Below are 12,881 nucleotides of genomic sequence, written 5' to 3' on the forward strand. Positions count from 1 at the left end.
GTTACAAAATTAATTAATTTACAACTCAAATTTAATTTTCTATAAATATATATTGCATTTCGAAAAATTAAAGTATATAAGAATACAATTTTCGAAAAATGCATATTAAAATAAAAAATAAATCCCGGGAAAAATTATTCTAATTTAATGTTGGCCCAAAATTAATTAATAAAATTAATTTACAACAAAAAATATAATTTTCCTATTTAATTAAATATATAAGAAAAATTTCAAATATTTAAGTAGATGATGAAAATCAACTTAAATATTAATTTTCTATTTAATTAAATACACTAGAAAAATACTTCAAGCAAAAATATCATCTATCTAGATTTTCCTTCGACTAATTAATTCAATTTCTAATAATATACTTTAATTCAATTTATTTTAAATTAATCAATAAATGAAAAAATCATTGATTTAAGTTGATCCAAGAATTAATTAAAATAATTAATTTACAACTTAATCTATTTTTCAAGATAAAATTCGAAATTCTAGCATTTAAGAAATGCAATTTCGAAAATTGATTAATAAAATAAAGAAAAAATATATATTTTGAAAATTATTTAAATTTAGTTGAAAAATTAAATTTCAACTAAAAATAATTTTCTATTTAATTAAATGTCATGAAAAAGAAATATTTAAGTATGATGATAAAATCAACTTAGATATTTAATTTTCAAATTAATTAAATGTATTAAATTCAAGAAATAAATAATTAAGTGTAGAGAAGACTTAATTATTAATCTCTAGTTTAATACTAGGAAAATATACTTAAAATAAATTGTACCAAAATTAATTATTTAAATAATTAATTTCACAATTTATAATATTTTCCTATTTAATATTAGAAATAATAAGTAGTCTAGTAAATAACTATCTGTAAAATATCTTATTTGACTATATCTTTTCCACAAAATTTGAAAAATATCTAATTTAAGTTGTACTAGAAAAATCTAGAACTTAAATATTTTCAAATTTAAATTTAATTAAATATCAAAAATTAAGTTGTAACCACTTAATTTGAAAATATTCCATTTTAAGTTAATATTTGAAAAGATATTAACTTAAAAAAAATATCTAAAGAATCTTAATAACCAATGCCTAAAATTCCTCAACTTAATTTTGAAATTTTGAATTCAAAAGATATTCAGATTTAAGTTGGTTAGTTGAAGATAACTAAATATCAACTTAAATAGGAATATTTAATGAAAAATTTAAATTAAGTTCCGTAAAGAATCTATATGGTTATAATTCTATATTTAATTAAATACAAGAAAATACATATAGTTTAGCTTAGAATATAAAATTCCTTAAACTATATTTTTCTTAAATTAATTTCAAAATAAATGAAATTAATTATGTTGCTAATCAATTTTATTAGGTTAAACTAGTTTAATTAACCTAGTACAACTATTCAAATCAGCAAATGGGCCTTCACAATTTGGGGTGGTTTCAGGTGAGGGAGTGCCGGGGTTCGCATGTCGTACCCACTTCTATGGCTCCCAACTCTCACACAAGGCCCAAAAGAGAGGAATTTAACCTTAATAAGAACAACTGTTATTAATTGAATAAGCCCAAAACTAAATGGGCCTAAATAAAATCTATCAATGACTACGACATTTTATTTAGTAACATTAACCTATATGCATCTATAATAAAATTAAACACATGTGCTCACACAGCACACTTTGGATGGGTCCTATCATGTGCTAGTCATACACAGATGAAAGAAGATTGTAAATATACCCGTTACAAATTATTATTCGAATTAAGTGGAGCCATCGTATCATTAGGGATTCGGCAAAAAGTAACCATGGCTATTTGCAATCAAGTAATAATAGGTTTTAAAAACTTACACATAAGCTAAAACACATACTCCTGCAACAAGGTTAGCTGGATAGTTGGATGTAGGATTTATTTAATTTTAAATAAATATTTAATTTCGAAAATAATTAATTAAATAAAAAAAAATAAAAAATTTCGAAAATTTTTAAAAAATTTAAAAAAATTCGAAATTTAAAAAAAAATTTAAAATTAAACCTACAATTTTTGAAAAATTAGGTTTCAACCAACCTAAATATCATTTCAAAAATTTGCTAACTACTTTTAAATTTTAAATGTTATTTTATAAATAAAAATTAAATAAAAAATTAGAAAAGATAAATAAATATCTTTTTCAAATTTTTTTAAATGTAATTTAAATAAATAAAATAACAAAATTTAAAAAATTAGCAAAATATCTTATATCTATTTAAAATTACATGATTATAAATATCTTATTTTAAATTTAAATATGGTCAAAATATCTAAAAAAAATTTAATTAAAAAATCTTAAAAGATAAGATATTTTTAAAATATCTTAAAAGATATTATAAATATCTTTAAAAGATATTATAAATATCTTAAAATATCTCGACCTTTAAATTTAAAAATATAATCAAATTTAAAAATAAGATAGATTTTTAAGAAAAAAAGATAAATACTAATTCTATTCAAATTCAAATTACACTAATATTCGAATTAAATTAAAAAAATTTAAATTAATTCAAAATGATAATTAGAATTGAATTAGAATAGTAATAGTATATATACAAAACCATACAAAAAATTGGAAGTTAATTCCATGAAAAAGTATGAAAAATTGAAGAAAATTGAAAAATTCGAAACTGTACGGACAGTTCTCGCGATGATCGTGAAACTATCAAGACAAATTTCCCCGATTTTGTCAAATCTTCAAAAAATCATAACTAATTCAAATAAAATCCAAATTGAGTTTTGTAAAAGGCTAACTTGCTTAATTTTTTCCATACTATCCAATAAAAATAATTCTAGAAACGAAATCACAATTATTTTTCACGAAAATTTCACAAACATCAATCAATCATCAAATAACACTCAATACAACATGATACCATCCAAAGAACATACAAACAATCGTTTTAAAGTCCAAATTACATGTAAGTAAATCAATTACCATGGCTCGAGGCCATTGTTGGAATTTATTTTACCAGTGATCTTAGATCTACACACAAGTATGTTTATTAACATCCTAAATATGAACTTTCTAAAACGATGAAATAAACACATATAAAGTTTAAGAAACCTTACATTGGGTGCAAATAATATAATGACTCCTTCCGTTCAGATATCTAGCCCTTTGATTCCTTTCTCGTAGCAGAGCATTATCAATATCCGAACCTCGGATCTCTTTCTCTCGAATCTTTGATGCCGAAACTCCTTTCGTCGATGATCTTTCTTCACGATCTTCCTCACTATGATTGAGGTATCACTTGATGTGTGTGGGCACTACCGTAATCACTAAGGATTTCGAAATTCTCAAGAGGGAAGAGAAGAAGTGACTAAAGATAGGGAGAGAGAAGGCTCAGTTTTTTCTCTCAAGGAAAAATAGAAAATTTAAGTGTAAATTTCCCGAAGCCTTCACTACCTATTTATAGCATTCCACTAGGGTTAGCTTTGAATTCTGTGGCATTAAAATAATGAAAAAATCAGTTTAAATTTCCTACAAAAGTGGCTGGCCCTACACTTAGTGGGATCGGGCTCGCTTTTCGCAATTTTGCAATTTTAACACCTTTTGTATCTGATTTTCTCAAAAATACCAATGTCCTAATTCAACCATTTAAATGCCAATTCTAACTATTTAATAACTATAAATAATTATTAAATAATATTGTCATTTATCATATTTATTAATTGAACCATACAAAGTATCATAATTAACAAATATGCCCCTATAAACTCTTTCTTTACAATTTCGCCCTTACTTAGTGAAAATTTCACAAATAGACATAGTCTAATTTGTGAATTATAATTGATTAATCAAAACCAATTACATGAGTCTTACAAGCAATATTATCTCAACTAGTGGGGACCATGGGTCTATATAACCGAGCTTCCAATAAGTAGATCAAGAATTTAGCACTAAAATTCACTAACTTATTAATTCTTCGTTGAATCCACGCATAGAACTCGAATTGCACTCGATATAGAATGCTCTATATGTTCCACCATATAGACACATCATTAGTTATCCATTGTTATAATCCTAATGTGATCAATGATCCTCTATATGAATGATCTACACTGTAAAGGGATTAAATTACCGTTACACCCTACAATGTATTTATTCCTTAAAACACTTGACCCCGTATAAATGATATTTCAGCTAATGTGAAATGAGTACTCCACCATTTATGTTCGTTTGGTCAAGCTCGAAGGAGATCATCCTTTGCTTACTATTCGCCGTATGTAAGCTATAGATTCCATGTTTATGCTAGCGCTCCCACTCAATTGCACTACCGTGTTCCCAAAATGTACGTATCACCCTGACCTAAAAGTAGGCTTAACTAACAAATCAAAGAACACGAATAGCCTTTCAAGATTGAGCCTAATCATATCAGGATTAAGATCATTTGATCTAGGATCAACTTAGGCGATATTGACTTGAATAGATATTACGGTAAGTTTAATAAATCTAAGTCAAAGTTCAATATCGGTCCCTTCCGATGCATACTCCATGCATCCAACCTGAGCTTTACTTTAACCAATGCTCTGGAAAGAACATAGTATTTCTCCAAATACAAGTAAACTCTTGTTGTAGATTATCATATCAGTAAAACCCTATGTCTGATAAATCTAGGAAACTTTATTCACATAGTCATGTTTACTTTCCAATGTGTTGACGACACAATAAACAGGATCAAGTATGTGAAAAGGGTTTCAGATGAATTTATACATTATGTACATATAGTCATGAAATAAATCATGTGAACCATGCAACATTAAATGTTATTTCTGATCTATATTAATAAGTAAATCTGATTATATTGAAATGAGTTTTATTTAGGGCATAAAACCCAACACTATGTTATATACAAATTGGTCTTGGGTTTATTATAAATTTTCCTAACAAGACATAGTCTAATTTTAGAATTATAATTGATTAATTAAAATCAATTAACTGAGTCTTACAAGCAGTATTATCTCAACTAGTATGGGGACCATGGGCCTATATAACCGAGCTTCCAATAAGTAGATCTAGAATTTACCAAGTAAATTTCCTAACTTATTAATTCCTCTTCGCACCACTATAGATTTGGAATTGCACTCTTAATTATATAGAACGCTCTATATGTTTTACGATATAGATATGCTATGAAAATTCAACCATTGTTCTAATCCTAATAATCAAAGATCCTCTATAGATGATTTACACCGAGTAAGGACAAATTAACCGTTTCACCCCTCAATGTATTTTATCCTTAAAACACTTAACTTCCTATAAATGATATTTTAGTAAACTAATGTAATCACTGAAATAAGAGCTCTTCCATATATCTCTATTAAGCCAAGCTCGAAGGAAATCATCATTTCACTTCTATGTCCAGATAGAAGCTATAGATTCCATATATATGTTTAGCGCTCCCACTCAATTGTACTATCATGTTCCCAAACTGTACGTTCGACCCGATCCAAATGGTAGGCTTTAACTAACAACTCAAAGAACACAAATAAAACTCTTGAAATCAAACCTAACCATGTCAGGATTACGATCTTTTGATCTAAGATCAACCAGTGATATTGACTTAGAAAGATACAACGGTAAGATTATAATATCTTTACCAAGATAATTATCGGTCTCAATCTAATGTATACTCTATACATCCGATACTAGCATACTTGGCCAATGTTCTGGAAAGAACATAACACTTATCCAATGTGTAAGTAAGTTGTATCGCTCACTATCACATCAGTGTAAATCCAGTGCACTGATGAATCAAGGGACATTAACTTTTGAAGCATATAATCACAATTACCTTCCACTGTGTTGACATCACTATAATTGTGAATAACTATATGTTTTGGACTTAACAGAAATTGTATACATTAAACCATAAACATGAAAAATACATGTAAACATAAATGACTTCTAATCTTCTATTGGTAACAAATCAGATTATATTGAAATGGGTTTTATTTAGGGCATAAAATCCCAACAAGTCAAAACGACATTAGATTCAGATAAGCAGAAACCAACGAACCAGGTTATTTGTTGACCTAGGCACTAGGCCCTTTAAACCCAGCTTTCAGGATTCTATTTTTGATACTTCCAAGGCTTCTGAACTTGAGGACGGGGTCTCTCTTCCTATTTTTGACCATGTCAGATTCAATGGTCACATTGGACTTGGCATTTGAGTAATTAAAGATAACATCCTAGGTTGATTGTCAACCTGGGTGCTGGGTTCAGTACCTTGTCAACTTGGGCGATGGGCCCTGTTTCCAGGGACTTGGGTTTGTGGTTTTCTCCTCGAGTTTACTGGAATCTTTTTTATTTCTGATGACAGTAAAAATGTTGAAAGCAATTTTTGCTGAACTGAATTGGAAACAGCCTAGTTTGACAAAATGTCAGCCGGGGCGCAAGGCCCAGCCCTAGGTGTCAACCTGAGCTCTGAGTCCCTTTTTTTGCCTTTTAAAATTTTTTTTTGGTCCCCAAAAATAGTTGAATCTCAATATGTTTGAAGACGGAGATGATGCTAAAAAAAAAATCTTGAAAAACTCTATTTTTTGTTGCCCAGGTTGGCAAATTGTCAACTTGGGCGTAGGGCCAGCCCCAGGTGTCAACCTGGGGGATGGACCCTGTTTTTATGCTTAGGAATTATTCTTTTCCTCCAAATGGATCTATTTCCAAATTTTTGATGAAGATAGATTCAATGCGAAAGTCGGATCTTCGATCGGACACTTGGAAGGAGCTTAAATTGACAAATTGTCAACTTGGGCGCTAGGTTCTCGGGGCCCCGAGGCCCCGGGTGCTCAAAAATTAACTTGCTCTGAATTTGATTTTGATACCTCAAACATGTCTATGGTATGTATAGTTGATGTTCCAATACAAGTTTTGGCCACTTTACACTAAGACGGTCCTAGGAACTGTAACCATAGTTGATGATGTCAACATGGGCACCGAGTGAAAGCTCTAGGTGTCCAAGTTGACTTTTGTGTTGCATGTGTGTGTAATTTTAGCTCTTGAACCTTGGATTAGGTTACTCCATGTCTTTATGGTACATAATACTTAAAGATAGTGGGTTGGATTCAAGTTATTGAGGTCTGAACTTCCATCTTGGAGATCCCATATTCAACTTGGGCACAAGGCTAGGGTCCCCTCCCAGGTTGACTACCATGACTCGGGTCTACTCAATTTTGTGACGTCATCCTTCATGCCACATGTCAAACATTGATGTCCACATCACCAAAGAAAGTTTTTGGATCAACATTTGCCTCCAAGTCAAAGTACACTTGTGTGGAGCTGACTTGATGACGTGAACCAAACCCGTTTTGCTTGAAACTACCAGATAGGTATAAATTTTGACATTCTTAGGCACTTGTATTTGTTCTTCAAGTATTCCCATCTGAATTAGAACTTTTAATACTTTTCATTAGTCCTTGGAAATTTTAAAAATTCATTAACAAAGAAAAAGAGGAAAAAATCTTATCTTTTTTTTTTTCACTTATCTTTTATCTCTTTCTTTGAAAATTTGAAATTTTCTCATTTTTTGTTATGACATTAGGATTACTTGAATTGGAATCCTAATCTTTGTTGAATATGCCATTCGAAATTAGAGAGAGAAAGGAAGAAGAGAAAAGACATTTAGCCTTTTGCTTATCATTTATTTATTTCCTTTAGTTTCTCTATTTTTTCTTAAATCCCAATAACATTAGAAATTGTTGTTACCTTTTAAATTCGTATTTCTATTCCTAGTTGGATAGAAATTCAAAATTAGCTTGACAAAGGAGAAGGAAAATAAATAATTAGCTTTTACTTATCATTTACCTGTTCCTTAGGAAGTTTTAAATTTAAAAGACTCCAATTAGCTTTAGGATTAAGAAATTGGACTAAATTATAAATAAGTGAGTTGAGAACCAATTTTTTCACAATTCCTTCTTCACTCCACATGCCTATAGCATTTAATGATCACCTTGAGATTTCATCTTCATCAATCCTTCTTCACTCTAAGGTAGAGAACCACATTCTTTTTTTTTTCTTTCCATCTTGACGCCAATTTTTTTATTTTTTCTTCTTCTCTTCTTTTGTTAATCTTATTCCAAGGACTCCTGAACTCTAAAAAAACATCGAAATAATTTTTTCAAACCTCCTAAAAATCCAAAACACCTTTCTTGTGCCTTGGAAAATTCTTCCAAGCTACTTAGACTTTTTCCAACCAAGTTTGACTTTTCTTAAGTTGTAAGCAACTTGAATTGTTGAACTTGAGATGGCTAGGATGAAGAGAAGCAGAAGATTACCTGATGAATATAATCCCCATGCTGCTCAGTTCATTAGACCTAAGTTGACAATGCGTAAGTTTAAGAACTTGGACAAGGCACGTGGTGGAAAAGTGATGGCAACTGAGCTTCTCAGAGTTGCTATTGAGAGTGATGATATGAGAGATCGAGCCTTTAAGCTTAGGCCTCTTGTGTCTAGTACCCTTATCGAGCTTCATGCTCAAACAATTCAGGATGATTAGTGTCTTCCACAAACTATTGTTTAGAAGCCTGGACATGGTGCTCCCAAGGGTTCCTAGAATACTTACTGTAGTGCCTGGTCAAGATTCCACATGAATGCAGGTGCTTACTTGCCCTTGCATCGATAGTTTATATCCATAGCTGACTTCTTCGATGTTTGCCCTTACTAGATAAACCCCAATGGTTATAGGATTCAAGCCACCTTTTTCATATTTTACCGCCTTAGAAACTGGCCTATCCCGACTCCTCATGAGATAAACTTTCTCTGTGACTTGGAAAGAAGTCCAACTCCTCATGATAATTAGACTGTTGAATAGTCTATTAATAAATTAGACGACTTGTTAGAAAGATATAAGGAAAAATAAAATTTATATTATGATTATATCTATTTGACCATTACAACAACATATGAAGTTTTCTTGTACCTTTTAAATTATACACATCATTGAATTGATGAACTTGATTCCTGAAGAAACATAAAGTTTGATAAACATAATAGTGACTCCTAAAGAGTATATATGTTTTGAAGAATAATATAATTATTTTATTCGTGTATATAAAAATAAAACGTGTAATGATTACTTATATGTTATAGTGATTTTACAAATTATCCTACCAAAGTTTTATTCAAATACAAATTATAGTGAACTTGAAGTTCATGAATTGAGTTAACATGATCAATTATGCGCAATAAATTATCAAATGATTTGACTATATTTTATTGAAGAACCAAAAAATTCTTCTCATAGTTAATTTATAATGTTCAATCATATGTAATATATTAAATTATTTTGAATACAATGTTTGGATTATATTTCTTTAACAATCTTGAGCCATTATTAAATTTTTATTGCACAATTTCTTATCGATGTGATAAGATTATATGATCATGGATTTACAAAAATTTATAAATTTATGTATTTCTAATTATACACGTAAATATTGAACCTAAACCTCAAGTTTAATTTCATATAGTATATATGAGTTTAAACAAATATTGATTCATTGTGATATATTAAAATTCCTACATGTGTATTAATATTATTAGATATCCCAATTTTTAAAAATTCTCTCGATCAGGGGAGAGAAATACAGGTGATCATCGATGAAGATTTTTAAAAAATAATTCTTGCACAAAGTATATAAGAACGATATAGTTCAAAACGATATATGCCAACTGTAAATTAATATTATTCAAAGTTGAGTTAGAATGAGTCCAAAAATACCTAAAGCGTAAATGAACAAGGTAAACATTATTAATAAATGTTCATTTGGTTTGTCTTGAAAATGTTAAATCTAGAGGTACTCATGGAGATACCATAATGTTATATAGTATTGATAACTTAAAAATGATAATTGTGATAAAAACAGTACTCTAGAAGAGATTCCTTCGAGAAGTTAGACATAACATATTTGATTATAATTGAACCATTGCAGTGGTTCTATATAGGTACCTATAAATGATATACATATTTAAAAAAATATGTAATTTAAAGAGATCTCTATAAGTTATGCCAATATAAGAGGAAATTATCATATAATAATTTTTCTTTTCAATAATAGATGTTACATGTTTGTATATGCAATAAACTAACATGAGATAATAAAGATTATAGTAATAGATTTGTCTAGAATTATAGACATACATTTTATTTTTAGCCAAAATATTATGACGCCGTCAAGACAAATTTATTCTCATAAAGTGAAGTAAGACATGTAGAATGTGCAAATAAATATGTTGAATAAGAAATTTGCATATATGTATTTATACACAAAATAAATTATTGTACAAAATGAATCAAGATTTGATTATAGCATCGAATATATTTTATGAGGATTTATAAATGTCACATAAATGTTGCAACAAAAAGTTATTTAGGCGAGTAAACTCGAACATAACCCACTATTTTTTTAAAGAAAACTCAAACTGGCTAACTCTCGTGTAGGTTTAGTCATTTTATGGTATCTCACCCGACCTTCCTCATAGCTCAAATTAGTTAGATAGTATTTAGTTTGGTGGAATAAAATAATAATTGTAATGGTAATAGTAATGTAATAGAATAAGAATTGTAATAGGAATTAATGGTTTAGTTTGTTGTTGTAATTGTAATGAGAATAAACATTACAATTGTAATCATGATTCCAATACATTACAACAAACTAAAACGTCATTACTTGTTACTTTCATAGCAATACATATAACCCCGTAACTCAGATGCAACGATGATCATTGATCTCACCTACCTTCTTCCATGTCCACCACCGAATCATCATCGCAGTCGGCTCCTGAATCGGCGGTGCTCATCCCCTCTCTCTCAGACGACGTCGCCTTGAACTGTCTGGCTCGAATCCCAAGGTGCCACCACCCAACCCTCTCCCTTGTCTCCAAAACCTTTCGTTCCCTCCTCTCTTCCCCACTCCTCTTCAACGCTCGCTCTCTCCTCAACTCCACCCAACACTTCCTCTACCTCACCCTTCGCTCTCACACCCTCCAAAATCCTTTCTCATGGCTCACTTTCTACAAACCACAGCACAATTCACTCCCAGACCACACCCATTTCCAGGCCCTCATCGTCCCTGTTCCCCCAATCCCCTCCCCATCGGTCGGCTCCGCCTACGCCACATTGGGTCCCAAGATCTACGTCCTCGGCGGCTCAGTCAACGACGTCCCCACCTCCCACGTGTGGGTCCTTGACTGCCGCTTCCACACGTGGGAGCCCGGCCCCAGCATGCGTGTGGGTCGGGAGTTCGCCGCCGCGGGTGTTGTCGACGGTAAGATCTACGTGATGGGAGGTTGTGCGGTGGACTCTTCGGCCAGGTCAGCTCACTGGGCTGAGGTGTTCGATCCTGTCGTCGGGCGCTGGGAGGCCGTTCCGAGCCCGATTGAGGTCCGGGACAAGTGGATGCACGCGAGCGCCGTGGTGGGTGGGAGAATCTACGCTATGGCGGACCGAGGAGGGGTTGTGTACAGCCCGATGAGGAAGGAATGGGAGGGAGTGGGCGTTGATTTGGACATGGGTTGGAGAGGGAGGGCTTGCGTTGTGGATGAGGTGTTGTATAGCTACGATTACCTGGGGAAGATTAAGGGGTTTGATTTTAGGAATGGGGAATGGAAAGAGCTCAAGGGGGTGGATAAAGAGTTGCCTAAGTTCTTATGTGGGGCAACAATGGCGAATGTGGGTGGTAGGCTGATTGTGCTGTGGGAAGAGAAGGTTGATAGGAATGAGAATAGGAACGTGAGAAGGAAAGATATTGATATATGGTGTGCTGAGATTGAAGTGAAGAAAAATGGGGATAGGGATCAGTACGGGAAGATTCATTGGTCAGAAAAGGTTCTTTCTGTCCCCTTTGGGTCGTCCATTGTCCATTGCACTGGGGTTTCCTTGTGATCAGGTATCAAGTTTTCTGTAATTTGATTGCACACAAGGATTTGGTAATAGCATGCTTGGATGAGAAAGCATGATACTGCGATATATATTTGTCTCAGGAATATATGTATAGGTATTAGGTATGAATGGGTTGTATTAATAGGTAATACCCTTTGATTATATATATATATATATATATAAGAAGAAATTAACTTAAGAGTGGAGATAGGCGTTTCTATTTGGATTTATTTGGGATGCAGTTACTCATATATGCATGATGGACAAACTTTGTTCGTTGTAAGTTTAGTTTGCATTTTTATGCCTTATGTAAGCACGAAGCTTCTCCTACAGGCTACAAGCCAACGTATTCAAGTGAGGAAGAAGTTTAATAAGCCCGTATATTTGTGTTGGAATTATATATTTATATATATGTATATATATAGATGGATCCTCATTGCAGAACTTTTTATTTTTATTCTTGTAAAGATTTGCTATCAAGACTTGAAAATCTTCTCCTTTTTTTTTTTTTTTCCTTTGGATGAAAATCACAAATTTAGCCAGACATAACAAGTTCATGGAAAAACCAACATTCAGATCAAGTCGGATAACTCGCTTTTCACAAGTCCTTGATTGCAAACAATGTGATGCAAAAATATTCTCCATGTAATTATTAGTTCTTTTTACCATTTGTATCTTGTATATAAGTAGGAGTTCAAAAATGTAAATATATCTTGGGATAACTTATTTGAATGTATCTTCTTGCTTCTTACAACAATGGCTTACCATCCATCTTAAATTTCGTATACTACTTCATTATGAATTGGCTGCTATGCTCTAAGCTAAACATTGAAATTGTTTGGAAGTTTCATCTTACTATTCGATGGGGGATAAAACATGGACTGCCAGTATTGCTTGAGCTGCACTATTGAGCTTATTAACTATGACTTAGATAATAAACTTGTCCTGAAGTGAGGTGAG

At 31.6% G+C, this 12,881-nt stretch overlaps 1 protein-coding gene across 1 annotated transcript; it reads left to right on the forward strand.

Annotated features, from left to right (window-relative positions):
• Nucleotides 1-10,327: 10,327 nt before the first annotated feature.
• On the forward strand, nucleotides 10,328-12,378 carry LOC115713926 (F-box/kelch-repeat protein SKIP6). The gene has a single exon (XM_030642406.2). The coding sequence runs from the start codon at nucleotides 10,788-10,790 to the stop codon at nucleotides 11,922-11,924; it is 1,137 nt and encodes a 378-aa protein (XP_030498266.1). The 5' UTR covers nucleotides 10,328-10,787; the 3' UTR covers nucleotides 11,925-12,378.
• Nucleotides 12,379-12,881: the final 503 nt, after the last annotated feature.

Source organism: Cannabis sativa, chromosome 4, assembly GCF_029168945.1.
Source record: "Cannabis sativa cultivar Pink pepper isolate KNU-18-1 chromosome 4, ASM2916894v1, whole genome shotgun sequence".
Taxonomy (NCBI): Eukaryota; Viridiplantae; Streptophyta; class Magnoliopsida; order Rosales; family Cannabaceae; genus Cannabis; species Cannabis sativa.

Bases quoted from the DNA above. Each gene is read 5' to 3' on its own strand.
- LOC115713926 (XM_030642406.2), top strand. From the start codon at position 10,788: ATGTCCACCACCGAATCATCATCGCAGTCGGCTCCTGAATCGGCGGTG.